This window comes from Sphaerodactylus townsendi, linkage group LG08 (genome assembly GCF_021028975.2).
Source record: "Sphaerodactylus townsendi isolate TG3544 linkage group LG08, MPM_Stown_v2.3, whole genome shotgun sequence".
Classification (NCBI taxonomy): Eukaryota; Metazoa; Chordata; class Lepidosauria; order Squamata; family Sphaerodactylidae; genus Sphaerodactylus; species Sphaerodactylus townsendi.
This window is the reverse complement of record NC_059432.1, coordinates 9,824,524-9,846,207: the sequence shown is the minus strand read 5'-3', so window position 1 is coordinate 9,846,207 and position 21,684 is coordinate 9,824,524. Positions and strand designations below refer to the sequence as shown.

The 21,684-nt window shown below is 53.1% G+C and overlaps 1 protein-coding gene across 1 annotated transcript; it reads right to left on the bottom strand.

The window, feature by feature from the left end:
* Positions 1–546: 546 nt before the first annotated feature.
* On the bottom strand, positions 547–18,691 carry SCD (stearoyl-CoA desaturase). Its single transcript, XM_048505793.1, has 6 exons — positions 18,442–18,691; positions 17,032–17,305; positions 15,753–15,883; positions 14,516–14,721; positions 10,017–10,249; positions 547–4,511 (listed from the first exon to the last, which is right to left on the bottom strand). The coding sequence occupies exons 1-6, from the start codon at positions 18,469–18,471 to the stop codon at positions 4,312–4,314; spliced, it is 1,074 nt and encodes a 357-aa protein (XP_048361750.1). The 5' UTR covers positions 18,472–18,691; the 3' UTR covers positions 547–4,311.
* Positions 18,692–21,684: the final 2,993 nt, after the last annotated feature.

The following is a 21,684-nucleotide window of genomic DNA, read 5'->3' as shown; positions in this document are numbered from 1 at the left end:
ACTTCTGAGCTTTCTAAGATGTCTTAATAAATGGACTTTTACTCCCAAAGCCTTTTATTTCTGCGTCTATGGAATTCCTTACACCTGCTCTGCTGCTGAGCCACAGCCCCTCCCCATCCGCCAAGCAAGCAGGGAGTGCTGTTGACTGAAAGGAGACCTCAGAGCACTTGAGCAAAGGCTGCCTGGGCTGGAAGCAAGCAGGGGCTTGCTTGGACTGGGGGGGGGGGGGGGTTGGGCCTCTCCCGTGCCGGAAAGTGGCAGGAGAGGCCAGGAAGATCAGAGCCCAGCAGACCCCGAACACCGCCCCAGTTCCGCCAGAGTGCTCCATGGATGCCCACTGGCTGCTGGTCTAGTTTCTTCTCAGCCAGTCCCGACACTCTGGAACCGCAGCCATGAAATTTGGGAACAGGGAGGCAGGAGTCAGTGGACTTCTTGGTGCACGTGCAGATGATACATCCCAGGATCTTCTCACTCACACACACTCACACACACACCCAGAGATCATGGCTTAGTTAACCCACCAAGAAATGCCAAGAGACGGGTCTGTCAAATTTGCAAATCAACCATTTATTGTAAACCAATAAAGCTTCAACTCAGCACAGTCAGATATTCAGTTACATATTAGTAGAAACTATCGTTTTCAGTACGTGAAATGCAGAAATATTAGAAGTGGAAAACTGAACCAAAACAAAGCCCCGTATGCACAACTGCAAGAGCGTCAGAGCCCAGCCCGTTCACAGATTTATCTTCACAGTGTTTGCCATTAGAACATTGTTTTCCAGTTTCAAAAAGGGGGAAGGAACCCGTTAGCTAGCCAAAATTTGATGCTACTGGAAACAAGGCTTTAAGTCAATGGTCAATCTGACACAAACCAGTTAAACCAGAGGGCCCCCAGAGCACACCAGCTGAGTCCCAAGGGGGCTTCCCTTTCAGCACGACTGGTGTTACACGGGTGCTCCTCAGGTGGTGCAAACGTCCCTCTTAAGGTTGGAGGATTACACATGAAGCAGCAGCAGAGGCACAGAAGACCAGAAGAATCTCACCGGTGGCTTTCACGGCTAGTCCAAATACAGCCAGAGTAGATGCTGGCCTCCAAGCTGCAATTGGTTCTTATCAAAGCCAAAAGTTCATTTTGGGTTAAACAACAAAACATACACACGCACACGCATATGTATTAAGAGTGCATAATAACAGGAAAGTAACTATTCCTTAACCTATAAGAAACATCAACTCTGTATGTTCAAAACAAAACTCATTTGTCCACAATTCAATGCAGGTAAACAATTAATATAAAATACCCCTGAAAACTGTTTTAAAAAATAATTTTATTTAGCAGAGCTGAAAATAAAATACTGTGGACACTGCTGATACTCTTATGTCTGTCCAAGAAAAGCTTAAGGCACCCCAAAACATTTGTTCATGTGCACCCTACAGTATCTTTGAACATCCTGGGGGCAGGGCACCCAGTTGATTACTTCCATTCGGCACCCGAATGTTCAGAGCTGCACCACCAGGGCTTTGCTTACAAGGCTCACCCCAAGACTCAGCAACTCTTGGGAGCTCTGTTGTGAACACAGAGGCGAGATATGCAGGGAGGGTGCAGAGGCAGCTGTAGAAGAGACAGGCATCTTTTGCTGGCCTTGACTTCTTCCAGGGACACTCTGGAGCTGGGTTCGACTTCTAGTGGCCTAACGTTGTTTTGAGCGAGGCAAAAAACTCGAACTGAGTCAAAATTGGGGGGGGGGGAGCACATACTGTGACTGAGCAGCTTGTGCCAAACTCAATACTGATTTGGGGTCAAGAGAGAAATGTTGTGTGCCGTCTCGGGAGCTGTCTCTGTAGGAGCCAGGCACAGGTATGAAAATGAGTGTCCAGTCTCTAGTTAATGGCAACCAATCCTGGCCCTTTCCAAACACCTCTTGGGCACCTCCACGTTTTGTTCTTTAGGTGCAGCCCCAAAAGTCAGAGCTGTTCACACTAAAAGATTGTGTGTGCCTCAGAGGCAGCAAAGCTCTCTCTCTCTCTCTCACTAGCTTGCTTCAGCCTATGAGGCTCTCCAAAGAAGGGGGCGGAGGGGGAGGAAAAACGTTCTGGGCACATGCAGGATCTGCCAGCCTGCTCTGGGCCAGGGCTCTGCCCATGGAAATCTGGCTCAGCCAAAGGGCCTCCCTTGCACTGAGCCCTCAAAACTGTGGAGGGTGTCAGGTGGTGCTGTGGGCCCCGAGTGCCAGAGGCTTGATATGCTCAGTTTTCATGAGGCCCCCAGAGAAAAGAATTCCATGGCTGGTGCCAAATTCCCTTGTCTGCAGCCAACACATCTCAGCAGCAGCTCTACTGAAGCACAATCCAAACGAACGGGCCCGGCCGGGTCAGGCCACTGTGACCAGAATCCTGTCGCCAGCCCAGATGTTTCTGAGAAGCCCTCAAGTACAGCAGGAAACCCACTCTTCCCTCTTTCACACGCACATGACTACAACTCAGAAGCATGCCAGTAGCCCCCTTATCCCCTGCAGTGACATCTGCATTAGGCAAACAAGTGCCCTCTGGGGTGGGTTCTGGCCTCCCCCCCCCCCAAGAACCCTCGTGCTGGATCTCTACTGAAACCCCCAGTCCTTTGTGCCATTTTTGCAAGGGAGGGGCTTCAGGGCCCCTTTCCGCATGCATGCAGCCCCAACTCCAGCCTGCTGGCACCAAAGCAGGTCTTGCCTTGGCCGGTCCCCAGCTGTCTTCCCAGCCCACTGCTGATCACAAGGGGGGGGGGGGGAGCGACCGATGGGCTGCCTTGAGGAGGTCCCTGGGCGGAGAGAACAGGAATGCCGCGGTGGAAGGCAACCCGCAGCTTCGGAGGCACCCAGCTGACTTCTTGGGCCAGGGCCAGGTGCCCGCCCTTCTGCCTGCACTTCGCTTTCTGTTGTAAGGGGTTTTTAGAAAGCTGATGGGCAACCTGACCCTTCAATGCACGGGCCACCCTTCCCACCACCTGATTCTGGGAGAGGGAAACAAGAACAGCTGCAAGGCCCAAGAACGGGTTTGCCATTGAACCCTCCAATGGATGGAAAAAACAATGGGCAGCCTTTGTTTGTCTGAACGGCCACATTTCTCATCAGGGCGGCAGGAGGCAAAGGAGACCAGGCCTCTGTGTCTGTTAATGGCGTGAGAGAGTGAAATTGTGTCACGGGGTGGGAATAGCCTGACTCGGAGATTTGGAAATGAAAGCATTCAGGGTGTCTGGCCACCTTCCCTCTTGCACACCAGTTCCTCCACAAACCTGTTTCTTACTCTCGAGTTTCACCACAGTTTGGCCTCCTGCCACTGACCAAGTGCGGAGGTAATTAGACCAGGTGTCTCTTCAAAGAAAAACATGGTAGTGCATCAGTGCAAGCGACTCCCACCTGTCGATCAAGGAGTCTGATCACTGACACGGCCTGCTGTAGGAAGCTCCCTCACAAGGTGGGGGAAACAGCCTCATCCCCTCCCCACTTCCTGGGGGGGGCGGGAAATGCTTTAAAAAAGAAGAGACAGTCCAGCCACACAGGACATGCCCTGCAAACCAACACTGTAGTAAGAAAAAAATGGCAAAAGCTACCTTCCTCTTCCAAGTGCCTTCCCCACCCCCCAGCCAAAAAACCCCCACAAAGGGCCCTGGACATTCACTCTTAGTTTGTTCTCGGTAGGATTAGATTGAACAGGGGTCTCAGGACTTCAGCATCCACCTCTCACCGTCAGTGGGTGGAGAAGAACAGCCGTGTTCTGCCCCTGTCCCACGTGCCCAGTCAAGGTATTCCTCGTTCCCATTCACAACACACACATACACACCCCTCTTCTCCAACTTCATGAGAAACCAGAACGAACCCCTGGCAGGCGAGATCACTCTTCAAGAAGAAAAAGGAGGGAGGAAACAGCTCTCCAGCTTCAGAGGCCAGACAGCTGATCTTCCATCAAGTATGTGCTAGCACTGCTTCTGGGGCAGGAAGTCCCTGGCTTTGGTGTAGCCATGGGGGGGGGGGGGGGGCAGGGTGTAGTTCCTCAACCCCTCTAATTGACTACAGGGATTCCAGCTGGTGAAGAATGCTCTACCAGCTCCTAATGAGACAAGGGGATCCACAGAAAAGACACTGGAGGCTGAGAGGTGGAAAGGGAAGGCTACAGGCTTCAAAATCATCGCTTCAAAAGAGAGAGCTGCCAGGGCTTAGTCATCACATTAAAGCGCCCTGATAACATTGCTGGGTAGTTAGTGAACAGAACACAGAAACATATGGTCAGGCTGTTTGAAGGATGAGAAGGCGATTGGGGGGGGGGGACTGTGGGCCTTCAGCCGGTCTTGTGGCTCCCGTCTCCAGTCCGAATTTTCCGTGCCAGGACAGTCGCCTTGGCTACTTTCTTGCAGTCACTCGCCAAGCCGAGGTAGCACATGAGATCAATGAAACTCGTGGTGAAGTTCCACCGCCAGCCATACTCGCTGGTGGAGTAGTCGAAGGGGTACGTGTGATGGTAGTTGTGGAAGCCTTCACCTGCAGACACAGGGGCAGGGAGAGAGACGGTCAGGGGCAAGAAGTATCCGGCAGCATTCCCTTGCGGCTACACCCCCTCCAGGGGGCAACTGGGTCACCCTGCTGGGGCTCAGGTCCAAACACTTCCTGTGGGCACTTGGGCGTTCTGATACGGGGTGGTGGGCACAGCCATAAGATGGCTGCAACGGGAGTCAGAGGCACAGATATGGAGGAAGTCCATGTGCGGGGGAGGAGAGCAATACCTAAAACTACCCTGGGAAGGAGTGATGAGGGCAAAACAAACTGTGTGAGGGCAGCTGCACAGCCAGTCTGATCTCCAGTGGCAAACAGGAAGCCCTGCTGAGTCATAAGAACATAAGAACTAGCCTGCTGGATCAGACCAGTGTCCATCTAGTCCAGCACTCTGCTACTCGCAGTGGCTCACCAGGTGCCTTTGGGAGCTCACATGCAGGATGCGAAAGCAATGGCCTTCTGCTGCTGCTGCTGCTCCCGAGTACCTGGTCTGCTGGGTTTGCAATCTCAGATCAAGGAGGATCAAGATTTATTTATTTATTTATTTTTTCAATTTCTAGACCGCCCCATCCCCAAGGGGCTCTGGTAGCCATAGATCGACTTCTCCTCCATAAATCTGTCCAAGCCCTTTTTAAAACTATCCAGGTTAGTGGCCATCACCACCTCCTGTGGCAACATATTCCAAACACCAATCACGCGTTGCATGAAGAAGTGTTTCCTTTTATTAGTCCTAATTCTTCCCCCCCAGCATTTTCAATGAATGCCCCCTGGTTCTAGTATTGTGAGAAAGAGAGAAACATTTATCTGTCAACATTTTCTATCCCATGCATAATTTTATAGACTTCAATCATATCCCCCCTCAGCCGTCTCCTTCCAAACGAAAGAGTCCCAAACGCTTCGCAGCCTCTCCTCATAAGGAAGGCAGTGCTCCAGTCCCCTCACAATCATCCCTCAAGGTTCTCTGCATCTCTTTTTTCTATCTCTTCGATATCCTTTTTGAGATGTGGTGACCAGAACTGAACACAGTACTCCAAGTGCGGTCGCACCACTGCTTTATATAAGGGCATGACAATCTTTGCAGTTTTATTATCAACTACCTTCCTAATTATCCCCAGCATAGAGTTTGCCTTTTTCACAGCTGCCATGCATTGAGTTGACATTCCCATGGCACTATCAACTAAGACGCCCAAATCCCTTTCCTGGTCTGTGACTGATAGCACTGACGGTCCTGCCCACTTTCTAAAATGGGGACCCCTGCTGTAGCCCTTTGTTTGGTGATTCAACTCCATTAGAACCAGATGTCTCCAGAGGTAACTGAGGGATAAGCACCTCCCTTGAGAAACCTTCTTAGGGTAGTGCTTTGCTGACAAACAGCAAATATAGCGTGGGAGAAAATTATCTTAAATTTCGGAAGAAAGGGGGGGCACTACGGTTTTTTCAAGAGGAACCCGCCGTTCTGTTTCTGGTTGCCTCCCCTGCTCCTTCAACCAGAAGGGTTAAAATAAACCAAGGCTCTGCTGCGGCCATCTTCTGAGCCCACTCAAGTCCTAATGGGTACAGGGCTGCAGAGAACCTCCCCCAATTCACAATTAACAAAATCTGATCCAGATGCCACCTCAATTAACCCCCCAATTAATCTTCAATATTCAACTGAAAGCAGACTCGCAAATGACACATGTACTTCCAACTAGGTTAAATATACAACATGGATAGTGGTTCTGGACAGGGGTTTACTTCTGGGACTCCATGTGGGAATACCAGTTCTACCACAGGGTTCCTATCCTCTTGAGAGTAATATTACCAAGAGAACACAACTCCAGCAGTGGGACCAGCATTTGTAAAGGTGGTCTAGTTTAGTGCCTGCTAGAAGTTGAGGTAGCGATTCCCAGCACCCCACAGCCAGACCCGGAACTGAAAGAACATTTCAAGAATTCAACTTCCCCCCCCCCCCCAAAAAAAAAAACCAGCTGGTCTATTCTGTCTGAGCCACAGGAAATGGGAGAAACCACCAAGATAGTAGTACTGATGAAAGCTGTATCATCCCCGTGCATCGCACTCGACAGCCTGACAATGAACTGACACTCCCGTGTCATGAGATTGCAATCTAAAACTCGGCAGGCGGACGGCTGGCGTGAGGAGGGCAAGCAGGACAGATGCTGCCGCCGCTGCATAACTGTTGAGAGGTTGCCATAGGACAAAGAGCAGCTGGTCAGGGCGCCAAGGGAGCTGCCATAAAGCTTATCAGAAAAGAACATCAGGCCAATGGCCAAATATAAAGCATAGTCTAAAGATGCTGACAGAGGCCAAATAGCGACCCTGGAGGAAGAGTAAACCACCACCTCATGATGAGAGATCCACACTGACTCACCATGAACAGCAGGCAGTTTCAAAACACAGGAAGCTGCCGCCTGGTACGGAATGCACCCGGGGGCCACCAAGGCCAATGACGTCCACTCTGGCTGGCAGCCGCTCTCCAGAGTCCAGCCTGGAGTCTTTAACTGGAGACGTCAGAGACTGAACCTGGGGCCTTCGGTGTCAGGCCAAGCAGGCGCTCGGCCACGGAGCCACAGCCACAGCCCCTCCCACACGCCCCATCTTAGAAACATCATCACATTCCAGATATTCGGGCTGCCCGATGGTGAACGTGACTCAAGGTGGTTTAGAACATTTATATTCCACCCACCGACTGCAAAACGGATCAGCTCCATATAAAGAGGCACAAAGCCGAGGGTGCTGTTTTCCAACAGCCAGGCCTACGCTGTGCTCCCGAAATGCGCAACCAGCGTCACCACAATGCTTCTGAAAGAGAGAAGCTCAGAAGAATTCAGGAGGAACCTCAGCAGCACATGACGCTCCAGGAAGACTGAATTCTGCCATTAACTCCAGCCAAGGACGTAGGTAAGGGTTTTTTTCTTGAGTTCAACCCCCCCCCCCATTCATGTCCGAAGCTCCACCCACCCATTTGTGGGTTTTTAAAACATTTTTAGTGTTGTTTTGGTTTTTGGCCTGCAGGGGGCGCATTGTTTAGGCTAGCAGCACCAAACTTTCAGGGATTGTTTGGGGGACTCTCCTGATGGTACTACCCAGGTTTGGTGAGGTTTGGTTCAGGGTGTCCAAAGTTATGGACTCCCAAAGGGGGTGCCCCCATCCTCCACTGTTTCCAATGGGAGCTAATAGAAGATGGGGGCTATAGCTTTGAGGGTCCATAACTTTGGATACCCTGAACCAAACTTCACCAAACATGGCAGGTATCATCAGGAGAGTCTCTTACTGATACCACCCAGGTTTTGTGAAGTTTGGTCCAGGGGGTCCAAAGCTATGGTCTCCCAAAGGGGGTGCCCCATCCCCCATTGTTCACCAAACCTGGGTGGTATAATTAGGAGAGTTTCCTAAAGATACCCTAAAAGTTTGGTGCTGGTAGCTTAACAATTGCACCCCTGACAGCAGGCACCCTCCAAATTTCCCCAGATTCTCCTTTTAAATCCACCCCTTCGGCATGGATTTAAAGGGAGAATCTGAGGTCCTCAGTTTAGAAGAAGAAGAGTTTGGATTTATATCCCCCCTTTCTCTCCTGTAGGAGACTCAAAGGAGCTTACAATCTCCTTGCCCTTCCCCCCTCACAACAAACACCCTGTGAGGTGGATGGGGCTGAGAGAGCTCCGAAAAGCTATGACTAGCTCAAGGTCACCCAGCTGGCCTGTGTGGGAGGGCACAGGCTAATCTGAATTCCCCAGATAAGCCTCCACAGCTCAAGCGGCAGAGCAGGGAATAAAACCCGGTTCCTCCAGATTAGAATGCACCTGCTCTTAACCACTGTGCCACATTGAAAGTGATGCTGTTTCATGGTGGGTGAAAATGCACCCCAAAACAGCATCACTTTCAATGTTGTTTAACTGGGGACCCCAGATTCTCCCTTTAAGGTGCATTTAAAAGGAGAATTTGGGCTCTCTAGTTTAAACACCACTTAAAGTGATGCTGTTTGGGGGTGGGTTCCAGCATCACAGCGGCTGCCCGAGGGGAGGGGAGGGGACGCAAAACTCAGATTTTGCACCGGGCTCCATTTTCCCTCTATGCCTCTGCCCAGAGGGGAGGGCAGAAGGAACTGCCAGCTGCCGGCTGGGCGCCCAGCTGGTGGGGGGCAGGGGAGGGCAGGGCGGGGGAGTCTGCTGTCCCCGGCTTTGGAGAGCTGCTTTTATAAGCGCTAGGCTGGGGGCAGGGCTTGGGAAGGCATGGCCATGCCCCAGGGGCGGGTGGGGGTGTGGCCCCACCCCGAACCCCCCCATAAAAAATCTATGCCTACGTCCTTGACTCCAGCCCAGATCCCTGGCAGGAGGGGCCAACAGCTCTCCAGCCTTGCTTTAGGTGAGGCCTGATGCATACAGAGGTCAGGGTCACCTAAAAAGGCAGCTGTTTCTTCATGAGGCAATTACAGTATGTCATAGTAATCAATCCTCCATGTTACTAAAGCATGGACACCTGCCATCATTTCCTTCCAGGAAGAGGCTGCAGCTGGGACATAAACAAAGGTTAGGAAAATTCCTGCACACACAACTAGAGCATCTGGACAAGAAATCTGGACATGAAATTCCCTTCTCTTGCGATCAGGTAATCGGTCCATCAAGGCCTGAACTGCCCACTCAGAGGGGAGGCACCTCTCCAGGGTCTGAGGCCAGGGACTTTCGTAACATCGACTGCCGGGTCCTTTTAACTGCAGATGCTGCTGGGGACGGGACCTGAGATCTTCTGTGTGCCACGCAGCCACGGTCCCTCCCCAAAGGAGTGCTGAGCCAATTAAGAGCCCCATGCTGAGAACTTGCTTTTAAAGAGAGACTGCAACTGCACCTGGGTCAGAGCCTGTCTTTCACAGACAATCAAATCATCCCCCAACTCCACCTACCAACATCTGTCTGGAAAAATACTGGATCTCAGCCTGCTGATATTCAAGAGTGTTCACCTGCCTGTAGCCCAATCGTGACACTTTCCCACGTTGCTGCCACATGCAGTGACACCCAGACCCAGCACAGAACTTACCTGTCGTCTGAAGCCACCCGCGGAAAATGCCTTAATTCAGGTCCCAAAGAAGAGCTGGTTTTGGTCTTACACTAATGAAATAATTCAGTATATTGTAGGAGGAATCTATCCCTACCATTCAGTCTTGACAGGTGTTTCCTAAGGCCTTTTATATCTTCAGCATGACATGACATTATTAATTTCTGAATAGTTCCTTCCCATTAAACACTCTACACGCCTACATGACATTTTTGTGCCAGATGATACTGAACATGCATAATTTGCACCAATTTTTCCCCATGGAATTTGGGGGTTTCTGCTGATGTTATCTGGAAGGGAAAAAGGGACCCAGAAGCAGCCACAGCTAAGAAGCCACTGGCAGGAACGAGAGAGGAAACCCCCAAGGAGAGTCCTTGCTGAGGCCCTCCTGTGACAGGAACGGCCCCGGCCAGTGCCTGCAGCAGCCTCTGACCCCTCACATACCTAAAGCTCCAAAGACGACGAAGCGGTTCTCCCGGGGATTGATGTGCTTGTTGTAGGGCCGACAGCCATACATGTGGGCAGCACTGTTGACCAGCCAGGTGGCATTCAGACCAATGGTGTAGCGGAAGATGGCAGCCACCAAGAAGCTCTTCCAAAAGCTTTCTCCCCAGAAGTACCAAGGCACCAAGGTAGGGAACACGAAGCACAACAACACCACGGAGAGCTTATAATACCTGCCGGGAAAAGAGGACAGGATGCCATGGACCATATGCGTGGGGGGGGGGGGGGGGGGGGGGGGGGGATAGCAGTCGAATTCCTGAATGTTATGGCCATTTTCTGTTTTCCCAGGAACTATTTGTCAGGACCCCCCAGATGTTCAGGGAAAGAGGTGCTACTTCAGTTTGATGAGGTTGGACTACAAGGATTTTTTAGCCGCATTTTTTCCTGACGTTTGCCATTAGGATTTGTGGCTGGCATCTTCAGAGGATCTGATGCTGGAAAAGATCCTCTGAAGATGCCAGCCACAGATGCAGGCGAAACGTCAGGAGGGAATGCTGCTAGAACACGGCCATACAGCCCGGAAACCACACAGCACCCAAGTGATTCCGGCCGTGAAAGCCTTCGACAATACATTGAAAGCACTTCTGTTTTAACAAAAGTCTTTATGCAGAAACAGAGGTTCAGGTAAAATAGGCCACGGGACATTTAATGACAGAACTGGAAAATCCCCACCAACACCCTTCTACAAACACAGAAGGCAAACGACTCAGCGCCCCACTCCAAACCACACGCCCCTTCCCACAAAAACCCGACGCTTCTCTCTTAGCGAGGAAGACAGGTGGCCGGGCCTCCTTATCTCTACCCCAGGTGGCCAACTGGGGCAACAGGATGTGGATTCTCAAAACAGCTTGGGAAGGGAGGGGCAGAGACGGAGGGCCACACCCACCTCCCCTCAGGAGGAGACTCATGGACAGGACACCATTTCTGTTAATGGACACCTTTCAATAAGCCCCAGCCCCAGAGAGGTCAGACTGCAATTCCAGAATATCCAGGACCGGAGTCAGCAGATCGTGACCTGGGAACACGAGACCTTCGCTTTGGCTTTTGAGAGAGCCACATTTGCTGCTGAATTACTTCCTTGCTCCGCCTGGGTCCCCCTTATAGAAATAAACATACAGACTTAGAAATAAGCATAGAACAAGTACACATAGGTTAAATTGGGGCTATTTTGGAGATTGGGGTCAGTAGGGAAGTTGGTTAGTTAGTCAGGTTAACTTAGTACTGCCTCTCTTCATAAGTTTAATTCTGTCCCTGTACGTAGCTTATATTCATACTAGGTCAGTGTAGTGGGGTAGCTTTGAGTATATTGAAGGAAGTTTGTAGATTGTCGGGATGGATACATGTTGTTTAGCCTGGGTTGCGTAGGGTTGTCATCCCCTCCAGGAGGCCATGGGTGGGGGTGGGGAGGGATACCAGTGATTGTTGGGCAGGGGAGGTAAGGGGGCAGGCCCAGGCCATAGGGGAGATGCAGAGTGAGATATGGGAATGCTTGCTCTGTCTGACCTGTGGTCTATCCCACGTCATGCAGGTTGTGGGGCTGAAGCTATATACCCTGCTCCGCAGTTGGTAGTGATGAACACAAGGTCCATAAATAACAAGGATGCTGTTCTCCACAATTTTCCTGGAGAGCAAGCTGCGGACCTTGCGTGCAGCCCAGCGACCTGGGGGGGGGGGGGCGAGACTGTCGCCACCAATGAATGCACCCCAGTAGCCTCCACCAACCACGGACACGGGGCCGGGTAGGAGGCGTGGTGATGGTCGTCCGGGATTCAATCTTCTTTCGGACACTCCCCGTCCCACTGATTGAGGGAACAGAGCGCCTGGACCTCCATTGGGATTCCCCGGAGAAGTTGGCTATCCTGCTAGTATACCGGTCACTTAGCGCACCAACAGGCAGCCTGGCGCAGCTCCTAGAGGTGGCTGCCGACTGGCCGTTGCAGTTCCTTAACCTGACAGTGTTGGGAGACTTCAGCATCCATGTTCATTCGGCCTCCTCTTCGGTTGCTGTGCACCTAGAGTCATCCCTGGCGACGCTGGGCTTCTCCTTAGTAAACATTGGGACTCCCACCTATCAAGGAGGCCATACTCTTGACCCGATCTTTGTGGCGGGTGTGCATGTGGTCCTATCCTCTGTTGTCAGAGTGCCACGGTCTGACCACAACATCCAGAGGGCCCAGATTGATGCTACCATGCCCCCGCCCCCCGGCTAGGCCCACCCTTGGAGGCTTATGGATCCAATGGGATTCCAAGAAGCCTTGCCTCCCACTGGCTCCTCTCTTGGTGAGCTGCTATACCGCTGAGCTGAGGAGGTTGAGATGGGAGCTGAGACGACTTGAGCGAATGTGGCGGCTAGTTGGTGACGAGGAGGCAAGACGCTTGTATAGGACACTTATGAAATCCTACGAGAGAGCCACGAAGGAGGCAAAGAAATCCATCGCAGCTGCTAGCTCATGCCTGGCACAATTATTCAGTGTAATTCCAACATTAACGACCACAGCTATTGGTCCTAAAAGTAATGAATTCAGCTGTGAGGCTTTTTTGCAGTTCATATCTTGTCTCTTCACCAGGCTTTTCCAGCCACAATTGATCCAGGAATGGAACTGGAGGCCCCTGCCCCATCTCCTTGTTCCTAGTTTTGACCATTTCAACCAGCTTACTCCCTCGGAGGTGGACAGGCTTCTGTCAGCTGTGAGATCTACCACTTGTCCTTTTGATCCGTGTCCCTCCTGGCTGGTAAAAAAATCTGTTGGAGACCATCAATAGTTCTCTTGAGCGAGGAGCTTTCCCAGGTCAGCTGGAAGAGTGGTCCACCCTCTTCTTAAAAGACCAAATTTAGATCCTCAGGACTTGGCCAATTACCGCCCAGTTTCGAACCTTCCGTTCCTGGGTAAGGTAGTTGAGAGCGGTGGTGGGTCAGCTTCAGGAGTTCCTGGAAGATACTAAAGGGCTGGACCCCCTCCCAGCCAACTTCTGCCCTGGTCATGGGACCAAGACGGCCCTGGTCACTGTTGCGGCTGAGCTCCGGCGCCAGTTACACAGAGGCAAATTGGCGCTGCTGGTGTTGCTAGATCTCAGCGCAGCATTCAATGCAGCAGATCACAACCTTCTGGTCCACAGCCTCACGGATGTTGGGGTACCGGGGACAGCTGTGAGCTGAATGAACTTGCTTCTCAGAGATCGGGGACAGTGGGTGACGTCAGGGGAGGAGAATTTCAGACAATACCCCATTGAATGTGGGGTGCTGCAGGAGGCGATCCTTTCCCCAATGCTTTTTAACATCTAATATGCACCCCCTGGCAAAGCTGGTCCGGAGCTTTGGGCTGCAGTGTCATCAATATGCAGATGACACCCAGCTGGTCCTTACGATGGCGGACCAGCCGGACTTGGCCCGAGGCTCTCCAGCGGTGTTTGGAGACTGTGGCTGGTTGGTTGGGAACTAGCAGGTTGAAACTGAATCCAGCAAAGACGGAGGTCCTGTGGATGGGTCACATGGAGATGCCGGCCAACTTTCAGTCTGCCTGTGCTGGACAGAGAGGTCTTACATCTGGCCTCGTCGTTGACCAGTTTGGGGGGGACCCTGGACTCAGGCGTTTCCCTAGAGGCCCAGGTCACCAAAACAGCCCGTACTGCGTCTTACCATCTTCGCCAGGCAAGGCAGTTGGCTCCGTATCTTTCCCATTCTGACTTGGTCACGGTGATCCATGCAACGGTCACCTCCAGGTTGGATTACTGTAAATCGCTCTATGCTGGCCTGCCCTTGAATCTAATCCAGAAGTTGAAACTCATCCAACATGCAGCTGCAAGGCTTCTAGCAGGGGCCTTGAGTAGGGACCATATAATACCTGTCTTTTTCCACCTTCACTGGCTGGCAGTTGAGTACCAGGTTATTTTCAAGGTATTGGTATAGACCTTTAAGGCCTTGAACAGTCTTGGACCCACATACCTTACGGACCACCCTTCCCCATACTGCCCTAGTAGGCCCCTCCGTTCTTTGGAGGGGAATTTTCTGGTAATCCCTGGCCCAAAACCACCCGGCTGGCCTCGACCTTTTCTGTTCTGGGCCCTACCTGGTGGAATATGCTCCCATCTGAGATCAAGGCCCCAAGTAGTTTCTGCAAGGCCTGTAAAACGGAGCTATTCCGCTAGGCTTTCCCTGATGGCCACCTGGGTTAACCTCTTTAACATGTTTTCTGGCCTCCTGGGGGTGGGGGGGGGGGGAGGGATGTGTCTGAAACTGTAAGTCGCCATCTGATGTTTTAATGCTGTTTTAATATTTTTATGATTTTATTGTGGTTGTAACTGCTGTTGCCACCCTGAGCCCCTTGGGGAAGGGCGGGGTACAAATCTAATAAATAAAAAAATAAAAATAAAAATGTGAATGTAGGTGAAATAGCACACTTCCCTTGCCCTCTCCCCGCCACCGCCAACGCCATGCTCACCTCCTCTGGAACATCACAACTTTGTCTGCCTTCAGGTCAGAAAGGTCCAATTTCTTGCCCTTCTCGATGACATCCGGATGTTTGCGTACCAGCAGCCAGCCGACATGGGAGAAGAAAAAACCCCGAGATGCGTTGTGAGGATCTGCATCTGTTTCAGAGTATTTGTGGTGGACGCGGTGGTCTCTGGACCATTCATAAATATCATTCTAGATAAAACAAAGACATGGGGTCAAATATATTAATGACATTCTGTATTGCATCAGCTGACTTTCCCCAACAACCTATTATATCCCACCCTGTTCTCAGTAGCAATACTTCCTTGTCCTAAATGCCTGGGGTATCAGGGGGATTGTATCTAGGTGTATTCGTAATTCGATGTAATTGCTACAAGATATATGTAACCAGCCTGCTATACGTTAGCATTGCTGTTCCGGGACATTCTTTCCTTTATCTTTGTTTTATGGCTTCACACACTGAGTAGATAACTGGGCTTACCCCTGGTACTTTGGTCTCATGAGAACTGGAATCGTTTCCGTTATCTTGTGGGGGCACAATGCCAGGTGACTCTCTACCATTATCTATCGCCGACCTTGGGACGTCTCAGCTCCAAACTAACTGTCACGTTTCTTGAGAAAATGGGAGGGGAGACTAACATCGGAATAAAGGGGGTAGCAAAACCCAGGTTCGCCAGAACAGACTTTGCCAAGCTGGTTGCTTCGATGCCCATCAATAGACACTACTGATCAACAATACAGAGCCCGTTTATTGCCTCAAGGTTCGAGAGTAAGCCACATGATTCCGACTTTACAGAACCAAAACTGACGTGGCCTTTGGTGACAACCTCAGGCCAATCCAAGAATAAGATGGAACTTGTCCCCAGATCCTTCCCACCCTGGTACACAGATTAACCTGCAAACCATCACTGGTTCCAAAAGCCAGTAGGGGCAAACCACTTCCTTTTTTTAAACGAAACTATCGCTTTTTGAAGACAGCTTCCATGGTGTTAAAAGGATGAAGGGCAGGTCAGCCAGGCCCTCCATCAACATGGACAACTCTTCTGGCCTTGGCCCACCTCTCTCTAACCACTGCCCCACATGGCTTTTGTCTGCACAGGTCCCAGTCCCCAGCATGGCCTTTTTAGCAAAGGGGAATCCCCTCCCCCATATTGACAAGCAACCTTGTCCACCTGCTGGGCATCTGGGCACGATGTTGCCCTCCTCCCTTCCACTGTCCTTACCTGAAAGGCAATGGAGTTGGCAATAGCCAAGAAGACCCGGAGAGGAAAGCTGGCTTTGTAAGACCGGTGACTCCAAAGGCGATGCGCCCCAGCCGTGACTCCCAAGCCACTTACAAGAAAGCACCCAAATCCTGCCACAGGTAAAGAGCGAGTCAAGAGAAAGTCACACCTACGCTTCAGTATCTGCTACCTGAAATTATAAGATCTGCCATCTCACCAAGGCAAACACACCTTGGTGTCTCAGCAGAAGTTTCTAGAACACCTTGCAATGGTACAAGAGGTATCAATTTTGACTGCAGGAGGGGTTGTGTCGCTCCCACGACTTGGGAGGAGTTGGCATCTTTGAGGCCGTGCAGCCTTCCTGGGAAGCACCAGGGGGCAGATCCCGAAGAGCAGGCTTACAGGGCCTCCTTTCTACTACTCTTCCCTACACAAAGTCTCGGCAGAAAGAGGGCGGCGGGTCAGTCGAAGAGCCACCTCCTGACTGCCACGCAGACGGTCCCCAGTTCAACCCCTGGGGTGTCCTTTTTTCTTGATCTTATTTTGTGACTTCACATGTCGAGCAGATAATCCAACTTCTCCCTGACAGGACAGGCTCGGCAATCTGAAGACTTCGGTTCCTATCACTAAATAAGACTGATCTGGGATGCTAATTTGTGCTCCTTCAGTAGAATTTAGGAACTGCCTGCTGAACATCCTGTTCCTTGTTGTAACTGCCTCAGTTATGACAGAAATACCTGCCGGGCACAAGATCTTTCCCAACAATTTTACTTAATCGTGCGGCCAGGAATTACTCCAGAAATAGCCTTTTCAGACCCATTTTGGGCCTTGAAGCCCACAATGGCCATCACTGAAATCCTAGGCCTTTAGGCAAGATCAAGAGAGGGATGGGTCCAGGTCGGAGGCCAAATTCTTTGATTTCAAAGGTCAGGCCTTCGATGCCATTTTTGTCCCTGTGAAATTCAGTCCACGTAAGACTGTTTGGAGGCAAAGTGAAAGGAAAGGTATCTTAACGCTCTCGAGAGTCGGTGGGACTCAGATGGGTCTTTTCGTCACAATATACTTTTCAATCTGTGTAACAGCCCACAGGAGGCAGCCTATTTCCATGTTCATGGGCAACAATTAACCTCCCCCAAAGCCCTTGGAGAGTAAAGCGGAACATTATGCTGAGAACAGTGAAATCCCACTGAGCTCAACAAAAGGGCAAAAGCCAGGACAAAACAATTAGACAATTCTGGAGTGAGAGAGAAAGGAACACACCGAAGCATCACTTGCTTACCCCACAACAAGGTGGCAAACTTTGCAGAAGGAAGGGTGAAGAAGGTGTAGAGGGTGGCCAGGTGGAGCAAGGCCATAAGGACGATGTTCCTCCAAACATAGACCGTGGCAGGCTTGGGACCCGTCTTCTCACGGTAGGTCTCATCAAAGATGTCATCAGTCATACCTCTCCCTGCTCCCGAGGAGTCTTCGTAGGAGGCGGGCATTTCTTTCTCCGAGTTAGATGCCCCATTCTGGACCACGGGAGCAAACGTGGTCGAGTAACTTGGAGGGAACTGGAATGAAAGGGGGGGGGGAGAGAGAAACCGAGTGATGTCAAAGCTCCAGAGAAGGCTGAGATTCAGCTGCGGCAAAGTGGATTATCAGGAGCGCTTGTTGAAATCATTCCCAGGTGGACCCCAGAAAACACCATCAGGACAGAAGCAACAGGAAGAAGAAAGTAAAGGATGAGGAACCCGGCAGAGGGAAGGGGCTCAAACGGGTGGGACTTGCTTCTGGGCAAAAGCACACTGGATCGGCCAGTCACAAAAGCCGCACACACAGCTGGTGCACGCATGGACTGCCTTGGTGCTTCATTTCTACCCCGAGTGTCTGCCCAGTGGGAACGCACAGAAGTTCCCCCATACTGGGGGTCCCTCAGTTACCTCCCGCTGGGTCTCCCATTAAAGACCCTGCCTCTCGGGTAGTTCTGGCGGCTCCCTGAGTGATGAGGGCGCCCTCCCAGGAGGCGAAACGGAGTCACCAGCCGGAGCAGCCTCTCAGGTGCCGCCCACCCCACCCCACCCCACCCCCCCCCCCCGGTGAAGAAGGAAGGAGGAGACGGGGGTCCTTGTCTGGGGGGGCTGCCCTGTCAGGGCTGTGCCTTCCCCGCCCCCTCCAGCCGAGCTCTGCTGTGCCCCCCCTCCCGGCTGGGCAGCGGCGTCCTGCCTCAGGGGGGCCGAGCGGGCGAGCGGGGGGGGGGGTGTCTGCAGACCGGTCCCCCGGGACTAGGAAGCGGGACTTGGCCTCTGCGGCCCCGGCCTTCGTGGCCCGGAGGGGGATGCGCTGAACCGCGGCCAGGCCATCTTCTGCCGTCGTCGGGGCGGGGCGGGGCGGGGGGGGGAAGGGGGGGCCGTCACTGCTGCCGGACGGACCGACGGACGGGGCCTCTGCCAGGCACGAGGGACGCCGGCAGCCGCCTCGGGGGTGCGCTCGGCCAGGCGAGTGGGGGGCGGGTGAGCGGGGCCTCCACGGCCGGGGCGGCGATTGGCGGAGTGGGGCCGGACCCCGCCCCCCCCCCGTTCCCCCGCGGAGGCGCTGCCTGGCCCGGCCCGGCCTCGACGGCGATGAGGCGCCGGGGTGCGGGGTGCGGGGTGCGGGGGGGGTCTCCCGGCTGGGGCCGGCGGAGGGGCCGGAGCGGCCGGGCGCTCACCTCCTGCGGGGTCAGCAGGTTGGCAGGCATGGCAACGGGCGGCCTCGCTCGGCGGCTGCGCTCGTGGGATGCTGCTGCGGCTGCTGCTGCTGCTGCGCGGCGTGGCGGAGTTGCGGGGGGCGGCTCTTTATGGGCTGGGCGGGCCGCCCCCGCCTGACCTCCCTCCGCCCCTCGCCCGGCCACGAGGACGCCGCCGCTGATGCTGCTGCCGGTGCTGCTGCTGCTGCTGCTGCTGGGGGTGGGGGGGGGGAGCCGGCGCGGCGCGGCTGAATCGCCGGGGAGGGAGGGAGGGAGGGAGGCAGGCAGGGGAGCGAGGCTCCGGCTCCCATTGGCTGGCGCGCCTTGTGCCACCGCGCCGACGCCTCCCCATTGGCTGCCCGCAATCTGCTGTTGGACGGCGCCGGGGATGCCGCTGACCGCGAGTGACCCCGCAGGACCGGGCCCCGGCCTACCTCGCAGGGGGTGGGGGGTCACAGTAGTGCCGCCCGGCGGAAAGTCACCTCCGGGAGCGGGGCGGGCGGGCATCGGGGCCTCCCGCCTCTCACGCCCGTTGGGGGGGGGGGGGGGTCCGGAAAGGATGCCCGTAGGTGAAATTATGAAGCCGGTTCCTGAGAATCCTGCTCCGCAAGGTTGCTGGGTCAGGTTCAGTGAAATAAACGACTGCACTCGCCACAAGCATCCCACAGTCCACACCGGCCAGGACAGCCCCTGTGAACCGGGGCACGGAAAGATGCGCTCCGTTCGAGTTAGTTCTCCAGCCGGCTCCAGGCAACTCTCCGGCAGGCACCAGTCAGAACACAACTTCACAATGAGATATCATGTAACAGTAAAATCTTCTGACTTATATTCACGGATGGCCATGTAACATCCGATTTCAAAATCCTCGTCGGCCACAGGGCGGGGTGTGTGTGTGTGTGTGTGTGTGTGTGTGTGTGTGTGTGTGTGTGTGAGAGAGAGAGAGAGAGAGAGAGAGTGGGATCCATGGCGGCTTGGCAGAACATGTCAGTTTTAGGGCCTTGCAGCAGGGCCCTAATGTCCACCAGCAACACTTTCCACCAGGTGGGAGCCAAGGCTGAAAAGGCCCTGCCTCTCTGGGAGGTGAAAGGGAAATAGTTACAATACCCTATTGCCAGTTCCTTGGCCTATGAAGCATGAGGCAGGGCAGGGATTCGGCACATCTTAATCCAAGCCCTAAATGCAAGTTCTGGAATTCCCACAGTGTCTGATACAGGACATCCTTTTGTTGATTTTGCTTACACCCCAATGGGGCCTCCAATTTATCCTCACAACAATCCTGTGAGGTAGTGTATGATGGGTCCAAGGTTCATCCAGAGGCATAGCTAGGGAAAAGGTGTAGCCCACATCTCCTATTAGCTCCCATTGGAAACAATGGGGGATGGGGGCATCCCCTTTGGGAGTCCATAATTTTGGACCCCCAGAATCAAACATCACCAAATCTGGGGGGTATCATCAGGAGAGTCTCCTAAAGATACCCTGAAATTTTGGTGCTGCTAGCCTAACAACTGCACCCCCTGCAGGCCAAAAACTGAAAAAACATTTAAAAAATACAAAAAACAAACCTGAATTTTTGCGCCCCCCCCCTCCCCCAAGGCATACGCTCAGTGCAACGTGCTCCCCCTTGCCCCCTTGTAGCTATGCCTCTGGATTCATCCAGTAAGCTTCCATGGCAGAGTGGGGATTTGAACCTGGGAACTCTGACTCTAACGACTACACAACACTGGCTGTCAAACCCAGGTTGGGAGTTTGGAGGGTGTCAGACTCACAGCTCCAAACTTGCTGTGAATGCAAGCTGGCTTGTGGGACTCCCCAGGTGCACCGCAGGGCAGTCTAGGCCATGCCCAAGGTAGGTTTCAACCCCAAGTAGTAATTTTGGCATCTCTAGCCTTCACCACCCCCAGCACCACCACCACCGGCATCAGGACTGGCCAGGTTGGCCTCACTTCCCGGGGTCCCTCAAAGATTTCCTTCCCTCTTGTTTCAGTGACTGGCTGGGCAGTTGGGGCACTTTGCAAAGAGGCAAAGGACGGGCGATGGATTGGGGGGGGGGAGGTGCTAGCAAGACATAAGACTGCCGTTCCCATCAGTGAGGCTGGAGGGCTGTTCACCTGTTAGGGGACTGGGATTTTCTGAAGACCGTGGCTTACTTGGCTGAGTGCCATTCTGGCCAAAAGGGAGACTGTTTACTTAGGAGCAGATTTACTCCAGACTCCTGTTTTGCAGGCAGTCGGCCTTGGGTTCATCACCCAACTTAAACTATCTGACTCTGCAGGGATAAGGGGGTGGAGGGGAGACACCCACCTGAGCCCTTAGCAGGCTGTTACTTGACAGAGCAGAAAAACTTGGCCAAGGTGGCCAGTGGTTTGACGTGGCTAAGGGCCAAGCCGTTTATTCATTTGTCCTTCTTCCCAGAGGCTCTTCTAGGCTGTATTCCCAGTATTTCCAGGAATTGGGTTTGACTTCAGTATGGGCAGATGAAAGGCCCCCACCCGTACCCCCCACCCCTCTGTGCGACATGGTGTCCTGTAGCTCTCTGGCAAAGGCTTTTCTCAGAAGTATTGTTTCCAGGAAAACGGGTGTGGGAAGGGGCCGGCTCACCTGGGGCCTGCATGCCTTGGCCTCAGGTGGGCACAGGTAACTCCTGGCAAATCTGGGCAGGCAGAATTAGGAAGTGCCTCTGCCGCTCTCTGACTTTTCCCCCCTAGGGCCTTTTTGGTTTCTTGTAGATGCTGCTGCACGTGAAAGGGCCGTCTCAGCCCTTTCTGACCCTTTCCCCACCTGTTGTTTCTTCACTAAAAAGTGCCCACCCTGCTTTTAACTCCTCTGGAGAAAACCTCTGGCATGGGAGTGAACTAGGAGAATGGGGTGAGGAATTTCCCAGAAGGGTGTCAGCCCTGCAGGGCTGTCGGGCTGGTGTTTCCTCATGGTTTGGGCAACCAGTGGGCACACCTTTGCCTGATCCACCTCCTCCCCTTGGCTCTCTGCGAGCGCCACTGCCTGCCTCTGTGTGGCAAATCGAGGTGTTTCACTGACCACGTTGAAGCCTGCCTCAGTGGGACTTGGCTTCAGAGTGCAACCGATCCTTATCCTGCCACCCTGCTCCTCTTTTCCACCACACCTTCCCTCAAGATCAGAATTACTTCCTTGATTTAGATCTTTTACATCAGAAAGGGCAGTCTTGCCCCTCGACGCAGCAAAAGTCTGTGGACAAGCATGGGCAAGCCC

Excerpts from the sequence above, each read along its gene's own strand:
- SCD (XM_048505793.1), bottom strand. The coding sequence starts at position 18,471 with ATGCCTGCCAACCTGCTGACCCCGCAGGAG. Across the intron at positions 14,722-15,752 it reads CCAACTCCATTGCCTTTCAG|AATGATATTTATGAATGGTC; the intron begins GTAAGGACAGTG and ends TGTTTTATCTAG. Across the intron at positions 10,250-14,515 it reads GTTGTGATGTTCCAGAGGAG|GTATTATAAGCTCTCCGTGG; the intron begins GTGAGCATGGCG and ends TTTTCCCGGCAG.